Source organism: Diceros bicornis, chromosome 13 (genome assembly GCF_020826845.1).
Source record: "Diceros bicornis minor isolate mBicDic1 chromosome 13, mDicBic1.mat.cur, whole genome shotgun sequence".
NCBI classification, from domain to species: domain Eukaryota; kingdom Metazoa; phylum Chordata; class Mammalia; order Perissodactyla; family Rhinocerotidae; genus Diceros; species Diceros bicornis.
Window position 1 is genome coordinate 38762528 of NC_080752.1, and position 15551 is coordinate 38778078.

The following is a 15551-nucleotide window of genomic DNA, read 5'->3' on the forward strand; positions in this document are numbered from 1 at the left end:
TATAAGGCAGATGGACTAAGAGAGGATTAACTCTTAGGAAGGAGGCGTCACCTTAGCTTAAGAGTTGTCCTATCCCATGTTCACCATCCTTGCACACTAACAATGTCGTATTTTTGTGTTTTTAGGTTTTTGACAACTATGCAGTCACAGTTATGATTGGTGGAGAACCATATACTCTTGGACTTTTTGATACTGCAGGTGAAAACTTGATGTCTTTTATACTGTTTTGGTCTGTAACTATAACAGTTGCTGGTTGTCTGTGTTTTTTGGACATTTTGGGAAACTAGCTTGTTAGCAAACCACTTGTCTTTTCTTAATAGTTAGCAGGACTGAATATCATGATGGTCAGTGCTTGACCAAGAGGCAGTCCCAGACCTGGAATGGCAAATAACAGTTTGCAGTACCCTGGGGGGTGCTGTGGAAGGAGATAAAGAAGGATGAGAGCAGAGTACATTACACAAGTTGTATTATCACTCTCTGAAATTTGGAGGCTTATTTTATTTAGGATGTGTGTCTGTATGATATATGTACGATAAGCTTCTTAAAATATAGCGATAGCTTGTTATTTTATACTACATCTGAAAATACTTTGAGGGCAAACCGATATCTAGCTCACAGTATTGACATTTGTGGTCAACTTTTTTCCACCCCCCCCCCCCCCCCCCCCGAGGAAGATTAGCTCTGAGCTAACATCTCTTTCCAATCTTCCTCTTTTTTTTGGCTTGAGAAAGATTAGCCCTGAGCTAACATCTGTGCCAGTTTTCCTCCACTTTATATGTGGGTTGATGCCATAGCATGGCTGACAAGTGGTGTAGGTCCGTGCCCGGGATCTGGGCCTGCGAACCTGCGTCGCCGAAGCGGAATGTGCCGAACTTAACCACTACTCCACGGGGCCGGCCCCTCAACTTTTCAAATTAAAAGGAACAAATTACTTTCTTCCTTAAGTATACCCGATTCCTCAGTGTTATTTCCTCCTTGTTCTAACAGTGGCTACACTTCTTAATTTCTGACTTCTTTCTCTGTACTCTCTGTTATTATCAGCTCAGTCAGCCAAAGGAAAATTTCAGAAAGGTGTCCTTTTAGTATGTAGGAATTCTAAACTTTTTACTTTTCTATGAGTTACACTCTTGCTGTCTGCCAGCTGACATATTGCTCTTTTTTTTTTTTTTTTTTTTTTTTTTTTGTGAGGAGATCAGCCCTGTGCTAACATCCGCCAATCCTCCTCTTTTTTTGCTGAGGAAGAGGGCCCTGGGCTAACATCTGTGCCCATCTTCCTCCACTTTATATGGGACGCCGCCACAGCATGGCTTGCCAAGCAGTGCGTCGGTGCGCGCCCGGGATCCGAACCAGCGAACCCCGGGCCGCCGCAGCGGAGCGCGCGCACTTAACCGCTTGCGCCACCGGGCCGGCCCCTGCTCTTTTTTTTTTTTTGATGAGGAAGATTGGCCACGAGCTAACATCTGTTGCCAATCTTCCTCTTTTTGCTTGAGGAAGCTTCACCCTAAGCTAACATCTGTGCCAGTTTTCCTCTGTTTTGTATATGGGAGGCTGCCACAGCATGGCTTGATGAGTGGTGCGTAAGTCTGGGCCTGGGATCCGAACCGGAGAACCCTGTGCTGCTGAAGCAGAGCGCAGGAACTTAACCACTACATCACCAGCCTGGCCCCTGGCATATTGCTGTTAGGGAGTGTATTATACTACCCACTGTGAAGAACTGTCTGGGTTTAATTGGGAGGGTGAAATGGAGAGACAACAGTAAACAGTTAAGTTTAGAGATCAGTGGCTTTCTAATGGTGTCTCAGGCTTTTAAAATTTTTATGAATTAAAAATTCTAAGAGTAGTGGTATATTAGAGGAAACTTGGAAAATAGAGAAAATAAAATGATGACCCATATCGCATGATAGGTGAGGGGTTTTCTGTGTTTATGTGTGCCCTTGGAGGCAAGCTATATGCAGAGCAAAGACAGTTTATGGCTACTTGGGTTTGAAAACTAATTTTAAATTTTATTTTCCAATTTCAAAGCTTATTTTTTGTAAGCCTTTAATCAGTATTTTTTTTAGCTTTATTGAAGTATAATACAATAGAATTCACTCATTTTAAGTGTTCAGTTTGATTAATTTTACTGACTATATAGTCATGTAACTTCCACCGTAATCAAGATATATCACCCTAAAAAATTTCCTTGTGCTCGTTACAGTCAGTCCCTTCCCTTGACCTGGCCTCAGGTAACTGCAGATCTACTTTCTGTCATAGTTTTGCTTTTCTAGAATTTCATATAAATGGAACCATATGATATGTAGTCTTTTGTGTTTGACTTCTTTCATTAGCATAATGTTTTTGAGATTCATCTATGTTGTGTGTATCAGTAGTTTGCTTCTTTTTATTGCTGAGTAGTATTTCATTCTAGGAATATAGTAAAATTTGTTTATTTACTATTTGATGGGTGTTTGGGTTCCAGTTTTAAGCTATTATGAATAATGGTGCTATGAACATTTGTATACAAGTCTCTGTATGGATATATTTTATTTCTCTTCAGTAAATAGCTTGGAGTGGGTAAGCCTTTAAATTTAGTTGCACAACTTGTTAAATTTTTTATTAAAATAGTTAATTTTAACAAATCGTTCTCAAGGTGGCCAAGGGTCCTTTGATTAATACTGGTTTATTTAACTTACTTTGACAAGACTTTAATCCCAATCATCCTCATTTACAACTGTGTTAAATTTCTTTCAGCACTTTGAACTGCATTTATAAATCCATTTTAAGCAGTTCGGTTTGCTTGACCTGACAAGTGAAACGTTCACAAGTTTTTACATAGATTACTTTAATAAACCTAATAACTTGTGATTTCTTGTATTTATGTTTTAATTTATCTTAAACAGTATTATTTACAGGCTTCATGAAATTCTTAACATTTTTCAACAAAAAAAATCTCAAGTCGGTTACTAAGTGACACATTTTAAATTGGAATCGGAAAACTAAATCTATCATGTTCTTTAATATGGCAGATTATTTTAAATGTAAACACTGAGTGTTAAGGAAGTATAGATTATTCTTAGATGTAACTGAAAATTAACAATAATAGTATTTAATTTATTTCATCTCTATATTAGATTCTGAATCTTTCTGGAGGTTAAAAGACATTGACTAAGGAAATGATTTTACCATCCCAGGCAAGTTGAGGCGGGGACGTTTCCATTTCAGCTAGTTGAGGTCACCATAAGCCAGAGATCTTTTTTGACAGGCCCTGGAGACCTGGGCCTGTAGGCATCCAGAACAAATCTTTGTCTTTGACACACTTAAGAGGAGACTTGTATTCTTCTGCCAAGGCCTTAATCTCAGAGTCCCTGTCTCTGGTTCCAGTCATGCCATTAACTCAGTTTTCTTTCTGCTAAAACTTTCATCCCCACTGAGATGGCCTCTGACTTCCTTTAACTCTTTGGTTGTGTTTAATCTGTTGACTGTCATTTTGTTCTGAATTCTTTTTATAGTATTTCTGTCTCACCTCTGGCTGCAACTCTTACAGACATATTTAAATAATAATATTTAAGACCAGAGATAGGGCTCTCCCTCTGATTTATGGCTTTATTTCTCTGCCTCTGTGGTCACAAGACTAAATTCTTGCTAGTGAGTCCCCACAGTTATTTTGTTCTTTTTCCTGCATATATTTTACTATTGTGTGTGTAGTTAGCTTTTTTCACTTAACATGTTTATATAGGCTCTTTCCCATGTTGTATACTCATCACGCCACCACCAATTCCTTCTTATGTCACAATTTTAAATGTTATTCTTTATTACAAAGATGCAGGTTTTGCTTATTATAGGAAAAAATAATCAAAATATAAATAAGCAAAAGGAGAAAATGAAAAAGCATCTATATCTGGAGACAGTCACATCTGTCTGACCTAAACAGAGCTCTTCCTGTACATTCATTGTCTTTATGCAGAGGAAGAAAAGGAATATTATTCTTTTTCTTCCCTCCCTGTACCTGCCCTTTTCTCTTAAAAAGAATATGGTGACGGGGCCGGCCCGGTGGCGCAAGCGGTTAAGTGCGCGCGCTCCGCTGCGGCGGCCCGGGGTTCGCTGGTTCGGATCCCGGGCGCGCACCGACGCACTGCTTGGTAAGCCATGCTGTGGCGGCGTCCCATATAAAGTGGAGGAAGATGGGCACCGATGTTAGCCCAGGGCCGTCTTCCTCAGCAAAAAAAAAAAAAAGAGGAGGATTGGCGGTTGTTAGCTCAGGGCTGATCTCCTCACAAAAAAAAAAAAAGAAAAAAAAAAAAAGAAAAAAAAAAAAAGAATACGGTGACATCTCTCGATGTTGTACTTGTATGTCCTAGTTTTCATGGTTACACAGTAGTCTGTTGTGTGGCAGATCACGCCACAGTTTAACTTTTTTTGTTAACCTTTGGGGTCCATTTGCAATTTTCTTTTATGTTATGACCTTTCCCTGCACAAACATTTTTATATTTTGATGTTCCTTTTTGTCACTTTTTATCCTGATTTAATTTCAGACTTAGAGAAAAATTGCTAGTACAAAGAACTCCTTACGAAGTTCACCAGTTCTTAACATTTTGTGACATTCTCTCGCTCTATATGTGTATTACTTTGATTTCAAAGCCATTTGAGAATCGGTTGCATACATCATGCCCTTTTGTTTTTTAATGCTTCAGTGTATTTCTTAAGAGCAAGCATATTCTCTTACAGTGCACTTGTCAAATTCAGGAAATTTAACATTATGTGTAGCATTTTAAACTTTAATACACAGTCAACGTTCTAATTTTGTCAGTTGTCCTAATGTCCTTTATAGCAGTTTTTCTTTCTGGTACTATGCCACTGGGCTGGCCTATACCATTGGCAGTTTTTAAGGAAACAGGCCAGTTTTCTTACAAGATGTTTCTCAGATTGAGTTTGTCCATTTCTTCATGAGTAGGTTCAGGTTATGCATTTTTAGTTGGAATACCAAATTAGTAATGTGTGCAATTCAGGGCATCACCTTTTGGTAAAAATAATTTTGATGATTTGGTTAAGGTGTTATCTAGTTTTTCTACTGTATGTTTAGAATTTTTCCTTTTATAATTAATAATTTGTGAGGAGATTCTTTAAAACTGTGTAAATTTTGTATTCTCATTAAACAGCTGACTCTCTAGATTTAATAACCATTTACAATTCTTGCCTGAATCAGTTTTTCCTACAGTGGTTGCAAAAGGGGAATCTAGGTACTAGACATGCTCACTGTTATGGAGATCTGGACAGAGATAAGAGAGCAAAAACAGCTCTAACACATTGATTGTAGTGACTTGTCCTGATTATCATTCATCTGCTAAGGAAGAAAAGAACAGTAGCACGTTTGAGCTGGATACAATGAGTTTTTGTTGATACTTCCAATTCAGTCCAACTCCAGGAGTCTTTGCCTTCACCAATTCCATATTTTCATCTCCTTTTCTACTATAGTTAGAATCTTGGTTTCCAGAAAGATCTATATATTTACTCACTTTCAGTCCTACAATACATAGTTTCAGAATTGCTATACCGTACTGCTATGAAAAACAAATAATAAGAGTTCAAGGTTTGTTTGCAATTCTTTTTTTCTTTGGTCTAATAGCGTATCAAGTTCTTTGCTCAAAAGTTACTTAGATTTGTTGTGTACACCCCCCCACCACCCCCACCCTGCCCCAGTTCAGTGTGGCTATGTTAGTTGGAATTCAGTTGGGTTCATTTGTTTATATTTACATTAAATTTTAGGTTGTTTTACTCCTATCCGCATGTGTTTTATTTAGATATACTCTTTAATTGTTTTCTTAGGTTCAATTTTCAGAAGATATCTTCACTTTTGAATTTTAATCCTTAGAATCACAATCACTCAGTTATTTCAGGCGTTACCATGGTAACAGAAAAGAGAAAGCTTAGACTTTGATGCTAGATAAACCAGTTAGCTAGATAACTGGCAAATTACTTAACTGTATGCAGCTTAATTACCTTGAAATGTAAAGTGTTTAAAATACTTTCCTTTTAGAGGGGCTGTGAAGATTGAATGATAAATAATCAATTTTAAAAAGTGTATACATATGTAAAAACTGAGGAGCTGTGTCTTTATGATTCGTACACTTTATTGTATATTAAAAAAAACCCAGCGCACGGACTGGGATGTGCACAGCTAGTATTCTCTTCCTTAGCAGATGAATAATATTCAGAACAAGTCGTAGTGGTGAAGTTTGACCTGCTTTAGCTGATTCTGTTTTTTTTTTTTTAAACCTGTTCTTTCATGGAGCTGTTTTCTAGTATCTGACAATTTTCTGCAATTATTGATCAATTACATTATCGAGAATGACAGTACTCTCCATAGAGATATTTATAGCCTTCTTGGTCTCTTGGTTTAGTGCTATTGTAGAATCTTCCAGAGGGATTTTGATTTGAGTCTTCAGTAAGTTCTGCATTTACATGCATTAGTCTAGATTTTTGCAGATGTTATACATAAAATGGTAGGAATCTCAGGTTCCAGAGTGTCCCCATTTATTTTTGGATTTTTTCTTCTTTTTTTCATTAGATAAAAGATGTTATGAAATTATTTAGGAGTAAGCCCCATGATACAGATGAAACAGGATCACTGAGTGCCATTAAATTCTGAGTAATTGGTTGTAGAAAAAATGTTTAGGTTTTAATCTGTAGTATTAAATACTGTGAAATGTTTATTTTGCTTTCTTCTTGTGTTTATATAATGTCCTACTGGAATTCTCTAAAAATGTTGCTTTTTGACAGTATTCTTATTTTTCATACCATATGATCCTTTTAGACTTTTCATATAGACCAGAGTCCTCAGTTCAAACTGACTTAGTTCCTCTTGAATTTGAATTTTAAATAATGAGATTCTAAGCAAGGAAAAGATCACCAGTCCATGAGATGTATGCCTGCGTTTTGTCAAGTGTTAGAAGTTATGGTGACTAGTGCTGTTAGAATAGAAATAATTTAAGACTTGTAGTCAAAACCTGTCTTACACAGTAGAGTGAAATTTTCTTGATCATGTTGTGTACCTTAAAGGATGCTAAACGATAGCGCTGCCACTCTCTCGAGTGAATAATGGCTATTTGTGACTGACTTAGAGGATAAATTTTAGCTGGATAAATTATGCTTGGGTATTGAAGAATCTTGCTCATCTAAGGGACCGTATTCATTCTGTTTCCTTAAATGTAGTACTTGTAGCAGAAGTAGAGGTAAGGTAGCCCACTTTTTGTTTATTGAACACTTTTACTTCTGATTTTTTTCTCTCTGGGAAACGAAAAGAAAGATTGTTAGAGCTTTGAGGGCTTCTTCATTACAAATAAATGGACTGACCAGTACCGCTTTGGACCTAGTATTCAGAAAGAATAGCTATATTTGTTTTCTGTCACCAATCCATCTGAATAGAAGGTTGGTTGCTTGTAAAACATTGGACATTGATTTAGATGCTCTCAGTATTGCCCAGGAATATAGGCTTGGATCTGTTTTTGATGCTCACTGATTGCAGGGGCTAAATGACTAAAAATGAAGCCTTTTCTAGTCTATGCCGGGCTTAATTGTTTTGAAGTATATTCCGTTTGAATAGGGAATAGGGCTAAGAAAAGTTATATGAACATCTGTACTTCTTTTTACAAGGCTTGGTTAACTGTGTTTTCTTCTCATTTTTTTTTATTTTTTGGTGAGGAATATTGGCCCAGAGCTAACATTAGTTGCCAATCTTCCTCTTTTTGCTTAAGGAAGGTTGTTGCTGAGCTAACACCTGTGCCAGTCCTCATCTGTTTTATATGTGGGATGCTGCTGTTGCATGGCTTGATGAGCGGTGTTTGGGTCCACGCCTGGGATCTGAACCCATGAACCCCAGGCTGCCAAAGTGGAACACACGAAGTTAACCTCTATGCCGCCGGGCCGGCCCCTTGTCTTCTTATTTTTTAAATTTATTTTTTGTTTTGTTGTTTTATTGGAGCTTTGGTATGTGATGCTTCAAGCCCCAGCCAGCATTAGAACTCAGGCAGTTTAGACTGAGAGAACTGCTAAGGAGTTTGGCTGACTTTGTTTTCTTTAAAACCTATTCTTTCCTTTTTAATCCTTTCTACGCCTGTAATTATACCTTATAATTTAAGAAGTGAAAGTTATATATCTAAGTGCATACCTTTGAATTCCTTTGACTCTGACCCTAGCATATTGGCATAGTAAGTATTCAATAAATGTTAGAGGTACTGATGGTGATTTTATTGTTTTGTAACCTCCTTCATTTTGAACTTCTCCTTTCACCTGTATTTAATTTCTGTAGAGTGTTGTCCTGAAGATACCTTTATTGTCTACTTAGGATATATTACTTATTTAAGTGGCAATAATAGTAACATCTTTAATTATCATGTTTTCTTGTATTCTTTCTCAATGATGGCAAAAAATAAATAAATAAATAAATTCATTGGCATACAAAACATTTAACTTTTCTTTTTTCCTTTGAAAAAATTTTATTGTGGTAAAATACATGTAACAAATTTTACCATTTTAATGTGTACAGTACAGTGGCATTAAATATTTAGCTATTCTTTTAATACATAGGATGGCTGGCTGTAGCTCAGTTTTGAAATTGGAGTGTTAAATCCTTCCCCTGCAACTCCTCCCCTCCTCTCTCAGTTTTGGAAATGTGTCTGGGTATTTTTGAAAACTTTTTATCTGGAAATAATTTCAAGCCTGTAGTACAGTTGCAAGAGTAGTACCAAGAGCCCCCCACATATGCTTTAACCAGATTTACCAATTACAAACATTTTCCCTATTTGCTTTATTATTCTTTTTTAACATATATGCACATTAATTTTTTTTCCCTGAACTATTTGAGAGTAAGTTGCATACATCATAGTCATTTAGCCTTAAATAAGTAGTGTATTTCCTAAGAAAGGAGACATTCTTGTATAACTACAGTAATCAACTTCAGGAAGTTTAACATTGATAGAGTACTTAATCTAACATCTGTATTCCACTTGTGTCAACTGATCCAAGTCCAGTTTTTGCTGCTTTCAGTACAGGACCACGTATTGCATTTGGTTGTCATGTCTCTTTAGTCTCTGTTAATTTGGATCAGTTCTTCAGCGTTTTTTGTTTTTTCATGACATTTTTATAGAATACAGGCCCATCCCCTCTCTCTCCTCCCTTTATAAAATGTTCCTCAGTTTGGGTTTGCTCTGTGTTTCCTCATGATTAGATGCAGGTTATGCTATTTTGGTTGGAATACTACATTAGTGATGTGTCTTTCTCAGTATATAAATCTAGAGACATGTAATACTCATATGCCACTCATTGGTGATAGTGATTTTGATCACTCTGTCAAGGTGATGTCCAGTTTCTTCACAATGTAGTTTTGTTTTTCTCTTTGTGGGTTATAAACAATCTTTGATATCATACAAATATTCTCCTTTTCACCAGAATTTTCCCCACTGATTCTTGCCGAATTATTTTTTTTTAGGTATTCTCAGTTTTAGATACGGGTCTTAATATGCACACATTAACTAAATATGTGAAGCTGCTTTGGTAGTCATGATGGGCAATGGATTTTGTCAGCTTGGTTTCACTGAGATTTTTGTTTCCTTAGATGGTTTCACTGTGATTGTTTCTTAACCAGATCTGAGTAGGACTGATTTTTAACCGTTTTTGTAGCAACAGTTTGTTGTTTTTATTATATTATTATTGGGTTAATATGGACACAAAGATTGCAAACTAGAAACTGGTAATAAAGCAACCAGTATATAACAAATTTATTGCTGCTCTAAGGGCTTGAAATATTAAATAGAATTAGCTGAGTGAGAATATTGCTCAAATATTACATTACAAAACCATACATTTTGTAGATAAGTAAGTTGCTTTCTTGTTAATGGTCAGTGTGCTGTTAGCTGCATGCTTAATCTGTTACTGACTTGTGACTTTAATGCTGTGAGGACAATAAGATTTAGTTGCTGATTTTTCCATTGTTTTCCCCCTAGGGCAAGAGGATTATGACAGATTACGACCGCTGAGTTATCCACAAACAGATGTATTTCTAGTCTGTTTTTCAGTGGTCTCTCCATCCTCATTTGAAAATGTGAAAGAAAAGGTAAGTTGGTCAGATATTTTTGCCCTGAAAAAGATTGTCACAGAACTTCTATTGACCTGTTATCAATACCTTTAGAGGCTTGTGGATTAATGCAGGTGTATTTTTTAAAAATACCTTTTCTCTAGTGGGTGCCTGAGATAACTCACCACTGTCCAAAGACTCCTTTCTTGCTTGTTGGGACCCAAATTGATCTCAGAGATGACCCCTCTACTATTGAGAAACTTGCCAAGAACAAACAGAAGCCTATCACTCCAGAGACTGCTGAAAAGCTGGCCCGTGACCTGAAGGCTGTCAAGTATGTGGAGTGTTCTGCACTCACGCAGGTGAGGACTGTGTGGAACCCCATGTTTATTTACAGTTGAGTAGTTTCTTAGAGCATTAGGATTCAGGGCTTATTTCTAACAATGGTCCACAGTGCTCCAGAAAGCTGCCCAGAAAGACTATGACCAGCTTCATAGTGTGTATTCTTTTGCTAGAGGTTTCTGTGTTTATGGAGAAAATTATTAGTCTCTAAGTAAAGCTTTTGAGTTGGTGAGCTTCCATGTTGTACTGAATCATTTGTAGTGGTCATGGATTGTGTTAAAAAAAAAATTATGGGAAAGATTCAGACTAGCACCTATTTACAAGAGAATATGTGAGTGATTCCCCCCCCCCCCAGAGACTTAAATTTTTATCTAAATATATATCTGATCTTTTCTTGTCAATTCTGACAATTGATGCTACACTGTTTCTGGAATAATTCAACTGGGATAGAGAATTAGTCATAGTAATTGAGACTTTCATATCAGAGAAAACTGCCTTGGCTGTTTTTCAAGCATACTTTATGTAGTGTCTCTATTGTGTTTTTAGAGGCATTCCTTTGTCATGTGGTCCTCTCTTTCCTTCTGTCCCTTTCTGAGTGATTTCAGTGGAGCTCTTCTCATAGTTTGTTGGGAGACATCAGATTCTGAAGATAGGGAGCAAAGTTAAATATTTAGAGTGCGAGTTCTACCTGATCTCTGTGGTTTCATCTTCTCCACCTTCATGGTGTCACTGACAGATTCGCCCCTGTTAAGCACTGTTCTGGGGGCAAAGGGAAGAATTAGCACAGAACTCTTTTATTCTACTGGTACTGGTGCTTTGACGTTTGAACGGTGAGCAAATGTGTCTGATTAAAATAGGGCAGAGCCAAAGGGTGGAGTTTTCTTATAATTACATTAAATCCACTTATATTTATCATGCTTACTTTTTCAGGTAGTTGTTCTTTTTTAAGTTTTTTTAAAAACACTGTTGGATTCTTGATTATATGTATACTAAGATAAATGGCATATCAAATTACGTATTATGCATGTACTAGGTATTTAGTGTGTAGTGCTAGCTCCAATTAAGTGCTAGGTTGGATATTTAAAAATAAAACTTTTATGCTTAGCTGGATATTCTACAGGATCACTTCAAGGCCTAATATCATTCTCCTAAACCCAGTTTTCCTTGGCAGTTTAGTTCTGTTAAAGCAGGTATGTAAAGTTCAGAAGATTTTACGTCTTCTCACACATCACTGATTGATACTTTTAAAAAATGCCTGATACTTATGTTTTGATACCATCCTCAGAAAAGAGTGTGTGTATGTGTGTGTGTGTGTGTGTTGGGGAAGGATGTGTGTGGAACATGCGTGTCAGATTATAACTTAACTCTATGTGCATCTGTTGCTTACCCCTGTTCTCTAAATATGTGTCGCTTTTGGGGGAAGTGGAGACAAATAGGCCATGTAGACCTAATTTTAGATCACTGTTGAAGCTTATTTTAGAGAATTGGATGCTTCTATATAAGATTTTTTAGGGCCGGCCCCGTGGCCTAGCGGTTAAGTGCGTGCGCTCCGCTGCTGGCGGCCCGGGTTCAGATCCCGGGTGCGCACCGACGCACTACTTGTCCGGTCATGCTGAGGCCGCGTCCCACATACAGCAACTAGAAGGATGTGCAACTATGACATACAACTATCTACTGGGGCTTTGGGGGAAAAAAGGAGGAGGATTGGCAATAGATGTTAGCTCAGAGCTGGTCCTCCTCAGCAAAAAAAAAAAAGAGGAAGATTAGCACGGATGTTAGCTCAGGGCTGATCTTCCTCACCAAAAAAAAAAAACGACAAGATTTTTTAAAAAGTATGAACAGGTTTATATAGTAAGTCCCTTTGCAGAGAATAGGAATTTGAAAAGGTCTTAGCAACTACATTTTTCTTACCAGATTTTGAAGTTTGGAGAAGTCAAAAGAGGAGGAGATAGAAAGTGGGGTCTCTGGTTGTGTTTGGGAGCTAGAACTGTGAGGCCTCCAGATTCCGTTTGTTGATTCCTCTAAAACTGAACTCTTTGTATAATCAGATAGTGTGGGTAAAGCAAAGATTAGTTTTGTTTTGTAGGGGGTTAGTTGATCTTTGTCAATATGTAGGAAAGGATTTGCTGCTTATTAAGGGATGCTCTAGTTTCTAATAATCGACCTTCTCCTTTTTTTTCTTATAAAATATATTTCCCTTTCTATCCTCCCTCCGTCCTTTTATATTTGACTGCCAGAGTTTGCTTCTAGATGTGTAGAAAGAATTTCAGAGGAACTTTTTTTGTTTAGCATTTCTACTTTGTAAAAGACATAGAAGAAAACTTTTTAACTCTTTGCTCCTTTTTAAGTACTTACTGTTATTTCTCATGTATTTATACATAATGGAATATGTGGGAGCCAGTCCTCTGGGATGCTGTGGTGGAGGGTAGGGTGGGGGTGGGAACACCTGGGGTAGGCTGGGGCCGGCACTTGTTACTGGAGCTGTGTTCTGGGACTTTTGGGAATTACTTGGGATCAAACTGACCTAAAGAACATGTGAAACTCTTTTGGGTGGTAAACCTGTGGCTTCAGATTTAGGTGAGTTTAGGTGAGTCTATAGACCTGGGCCCAAAGTACCAGTACTGCTGAGTCACACTGTCACATTGGAGTTCTGGCTGAGGTGTCAGTATATTTTTGCATCTTAATCCCTGTAGATCTGAGAATATTCCTTGTTTTCACTCCATGCTTTATGCTCTGATACCCATGCGGACATCTTAAAGCATTCGACTGCTTGCTAAAACTCATTTTAGGACCCCATTCTTTGTTTTCCTATGACTTGGGTGGTGGTTACTTGCTCTAATAACCTCACTGAATAACTGAAGAGTGTGTTGTTTCTAGAGTCTGTTCTTTAAACTTCTCCCAGTTTGTACTGTTGAACTATTAACACTCTTTCTAAATGTCTGAACCTTTTTGTTCTGGGAAACTGGTTTACTCTGCAATCCTGAATAATCCCATCCAGATATGTCACTGAATCTAGAAACATGTAGCATGCCTGTTAGTCTGCTCTTTGTGTCCTTCAGTTATTCAGGGGCTGAATTCACAGAAGCCTGAAAATGTAATTGATTTTGTTCCAAAATGCGTGTGCCATTCTTATCATTAGAAATACTGGGCAGGGGGCCGGCTCTGTGGCTTAGCGGTTAAGTGCATGTGTTCTGCTGCTGGCGGCCTGGGTTCGGATCCCAGGCGCACACTGACACAATGTTTGTCAAGCCATGCTGTGGCGGCGTTCTAGGTAAAGTGGAGGAAGATGGGCACGGATGTTAGCTCAGGGCCAGTCTTCCTCAGCAAAAAGAGGAGGATTGGCATGGATGTTAGCTGAGAGCTGATCTTCCTCACAAAAAAAAAAGGAAATACTGGAGAATTCTACAAGGCTTAATTATCCAGTGCATCTATCTTGTGTTTACTTATCCATTTTTCTTTCCTGGCATTATTTTCTTTAAAATGTTGTAATGTTAGATTTCAAAGTGTGATTGTTTTAGAAGTCAATATATGGCATTTTCATAAAAATTGCTTTCTTGCTCAGTTAACCTCTTTTGAGGTAAGAAGTTTCTGTTCAGTTATCTGCTTTCCTGATAATGAGCTTAAGATCTAGCTTTCTGCAGTTGTTTTTCTTAAGGCACATTGCTTCTGTGAATTCAACCCATTTAATCTGGACTGCTGTTGTATCTGCTAGTCTTTCTAATCCTCTAACCTGGCTGCTATTCTCTCTCCTCCCCTCTGTCTTGTAGAGAGGTCTGAAGAATGTGTTTGATGAGGCTATCCTAGCTGCCCTCGAGCCTCCGGAAACTCAACCCAAAAGGAAGTGCTGTATATTCTAAACTGTTTTTCTCCTTCCCCTCTTTGCTGCTGCTTCCTGTCCCACTACTGTAGAAAGATCGTTTAAAAACAAAGGAATAAAATCATCCTGTTTGAAAGCCTCTGCGTCTTTTTACTCACCACCTAGAGCAACCTCTGTATTAGTTTTTGATCAAGAATGCAATATCTTATAGACTTTTTTTGTGATCAGTAGTCAAGTTGGATGTTTAACTTTCTGCTGCTTGAGTTGCCTGATGCTCAGAGCTTTTTGGTTTGGATTACTATTGCAAAGGGAACTTGGTCTGGCATTGAGAATGTCCTCTTGGAGAAAATATGAAGAGTTTGAACACTTCTATATCTTAGTTCTAGATGGAGAAAAATGACACAAACATCATTTTGCTCTTATGATCAATTGTTAATTGTAATTGCATGACAAACTTTATGGAAAAAGGGTGACCTGCTAGTAGAGTATAATGGGGAATGGAGGATTCTTTTCTCGTTTTCCTCTGTGCAGTGAATCTTTGTGTTGCTATTGCTTTGGCTGTCTGTGCTGTAGTGGAGTATTTGTCAGTTTGGGGTGGGAAAGATATTGATGTATCTGCCACTGCTTTATGAGATCATTTGTTACATTATCTTTTAAGAATAGCATCCATTTTAACAGTTGAATTAAGGTTTGTTAATGTTGAGATGTAAAGCTGCCACCTTTATATTTTCCTGCTTTTGATTTTATTGTTGTGAGGGAAACATACAATTGTGGTTACCTTCAAATTTTGAAATTAAAAGTATACAATCGTTTGTATAAATGCCTGATGAAGCTTTATTCCTGTTGTACTGACTGACTCTGGTTTTATGTATGTATCAGGTATCCACATTTTTGCTTCCTTGAATACCCTTCGCTCTGCCTGTGATTGGCGTGATAAAGGGAGTTCAGAGTGCATATCTTTGATGCAACCACTGTACTCGCTCTCTCCATCTTTGCCTGTGCCTTCCATATAATAAGGATGCCACTGCCCGGTGCCCGTCCTCTCAGTCCTGTTCCATATCCAACTGTTTCATTTGAATGCGGAGCTGCTTCACTCGTTTTTATGTAAAATGTTTCAGCAGCACGTTACAAAACTCATATTGAATGAGCAAATGACACATGTGCTTGTTTGCTTCTTGTGACATACATTGGTCTGCAGAAAGCTTTCTCAAAGGACCACTGTCTCACTCATGAATATCTGCTCCTCTGCTCCTGAGTTGCTGGATCCTTCCAGTGCCCTGCCCGGACAAAACTTGGTGAAGTGAGATGGTTATGTTTGAGATTTCAGGATTGTTTTTAATGTTT

General features: G+C 37.7%; 1 protein-coding gene across 2 annotated transcripts in view; it reads left to right on the top strand.

Moving 5' to 3' along the window:
• Positions 1–15551, top strand: part of CDC42 (cell division cycle 42) — a 48831-nt gene that overhangs the window by 32215 nt on the left and 1065 nt on the right. For both annotated transcript variants that reach the window (XM_058553169.1, XM_058553170.1), the window contains exons 3-5: positions 126–198; positions 9978–10087; positions 10213–10410. In XM_058553169.1, the coding sequence (XP_058409152.1) occupies positions 126–198; positions 9978–10087; positions 10213–10410 (381 nt within the window). The remainder of the gene's footprint in view (positions 1–125; positions 199–9977; positions 10088–10212; positions 10411–15551) is intronic.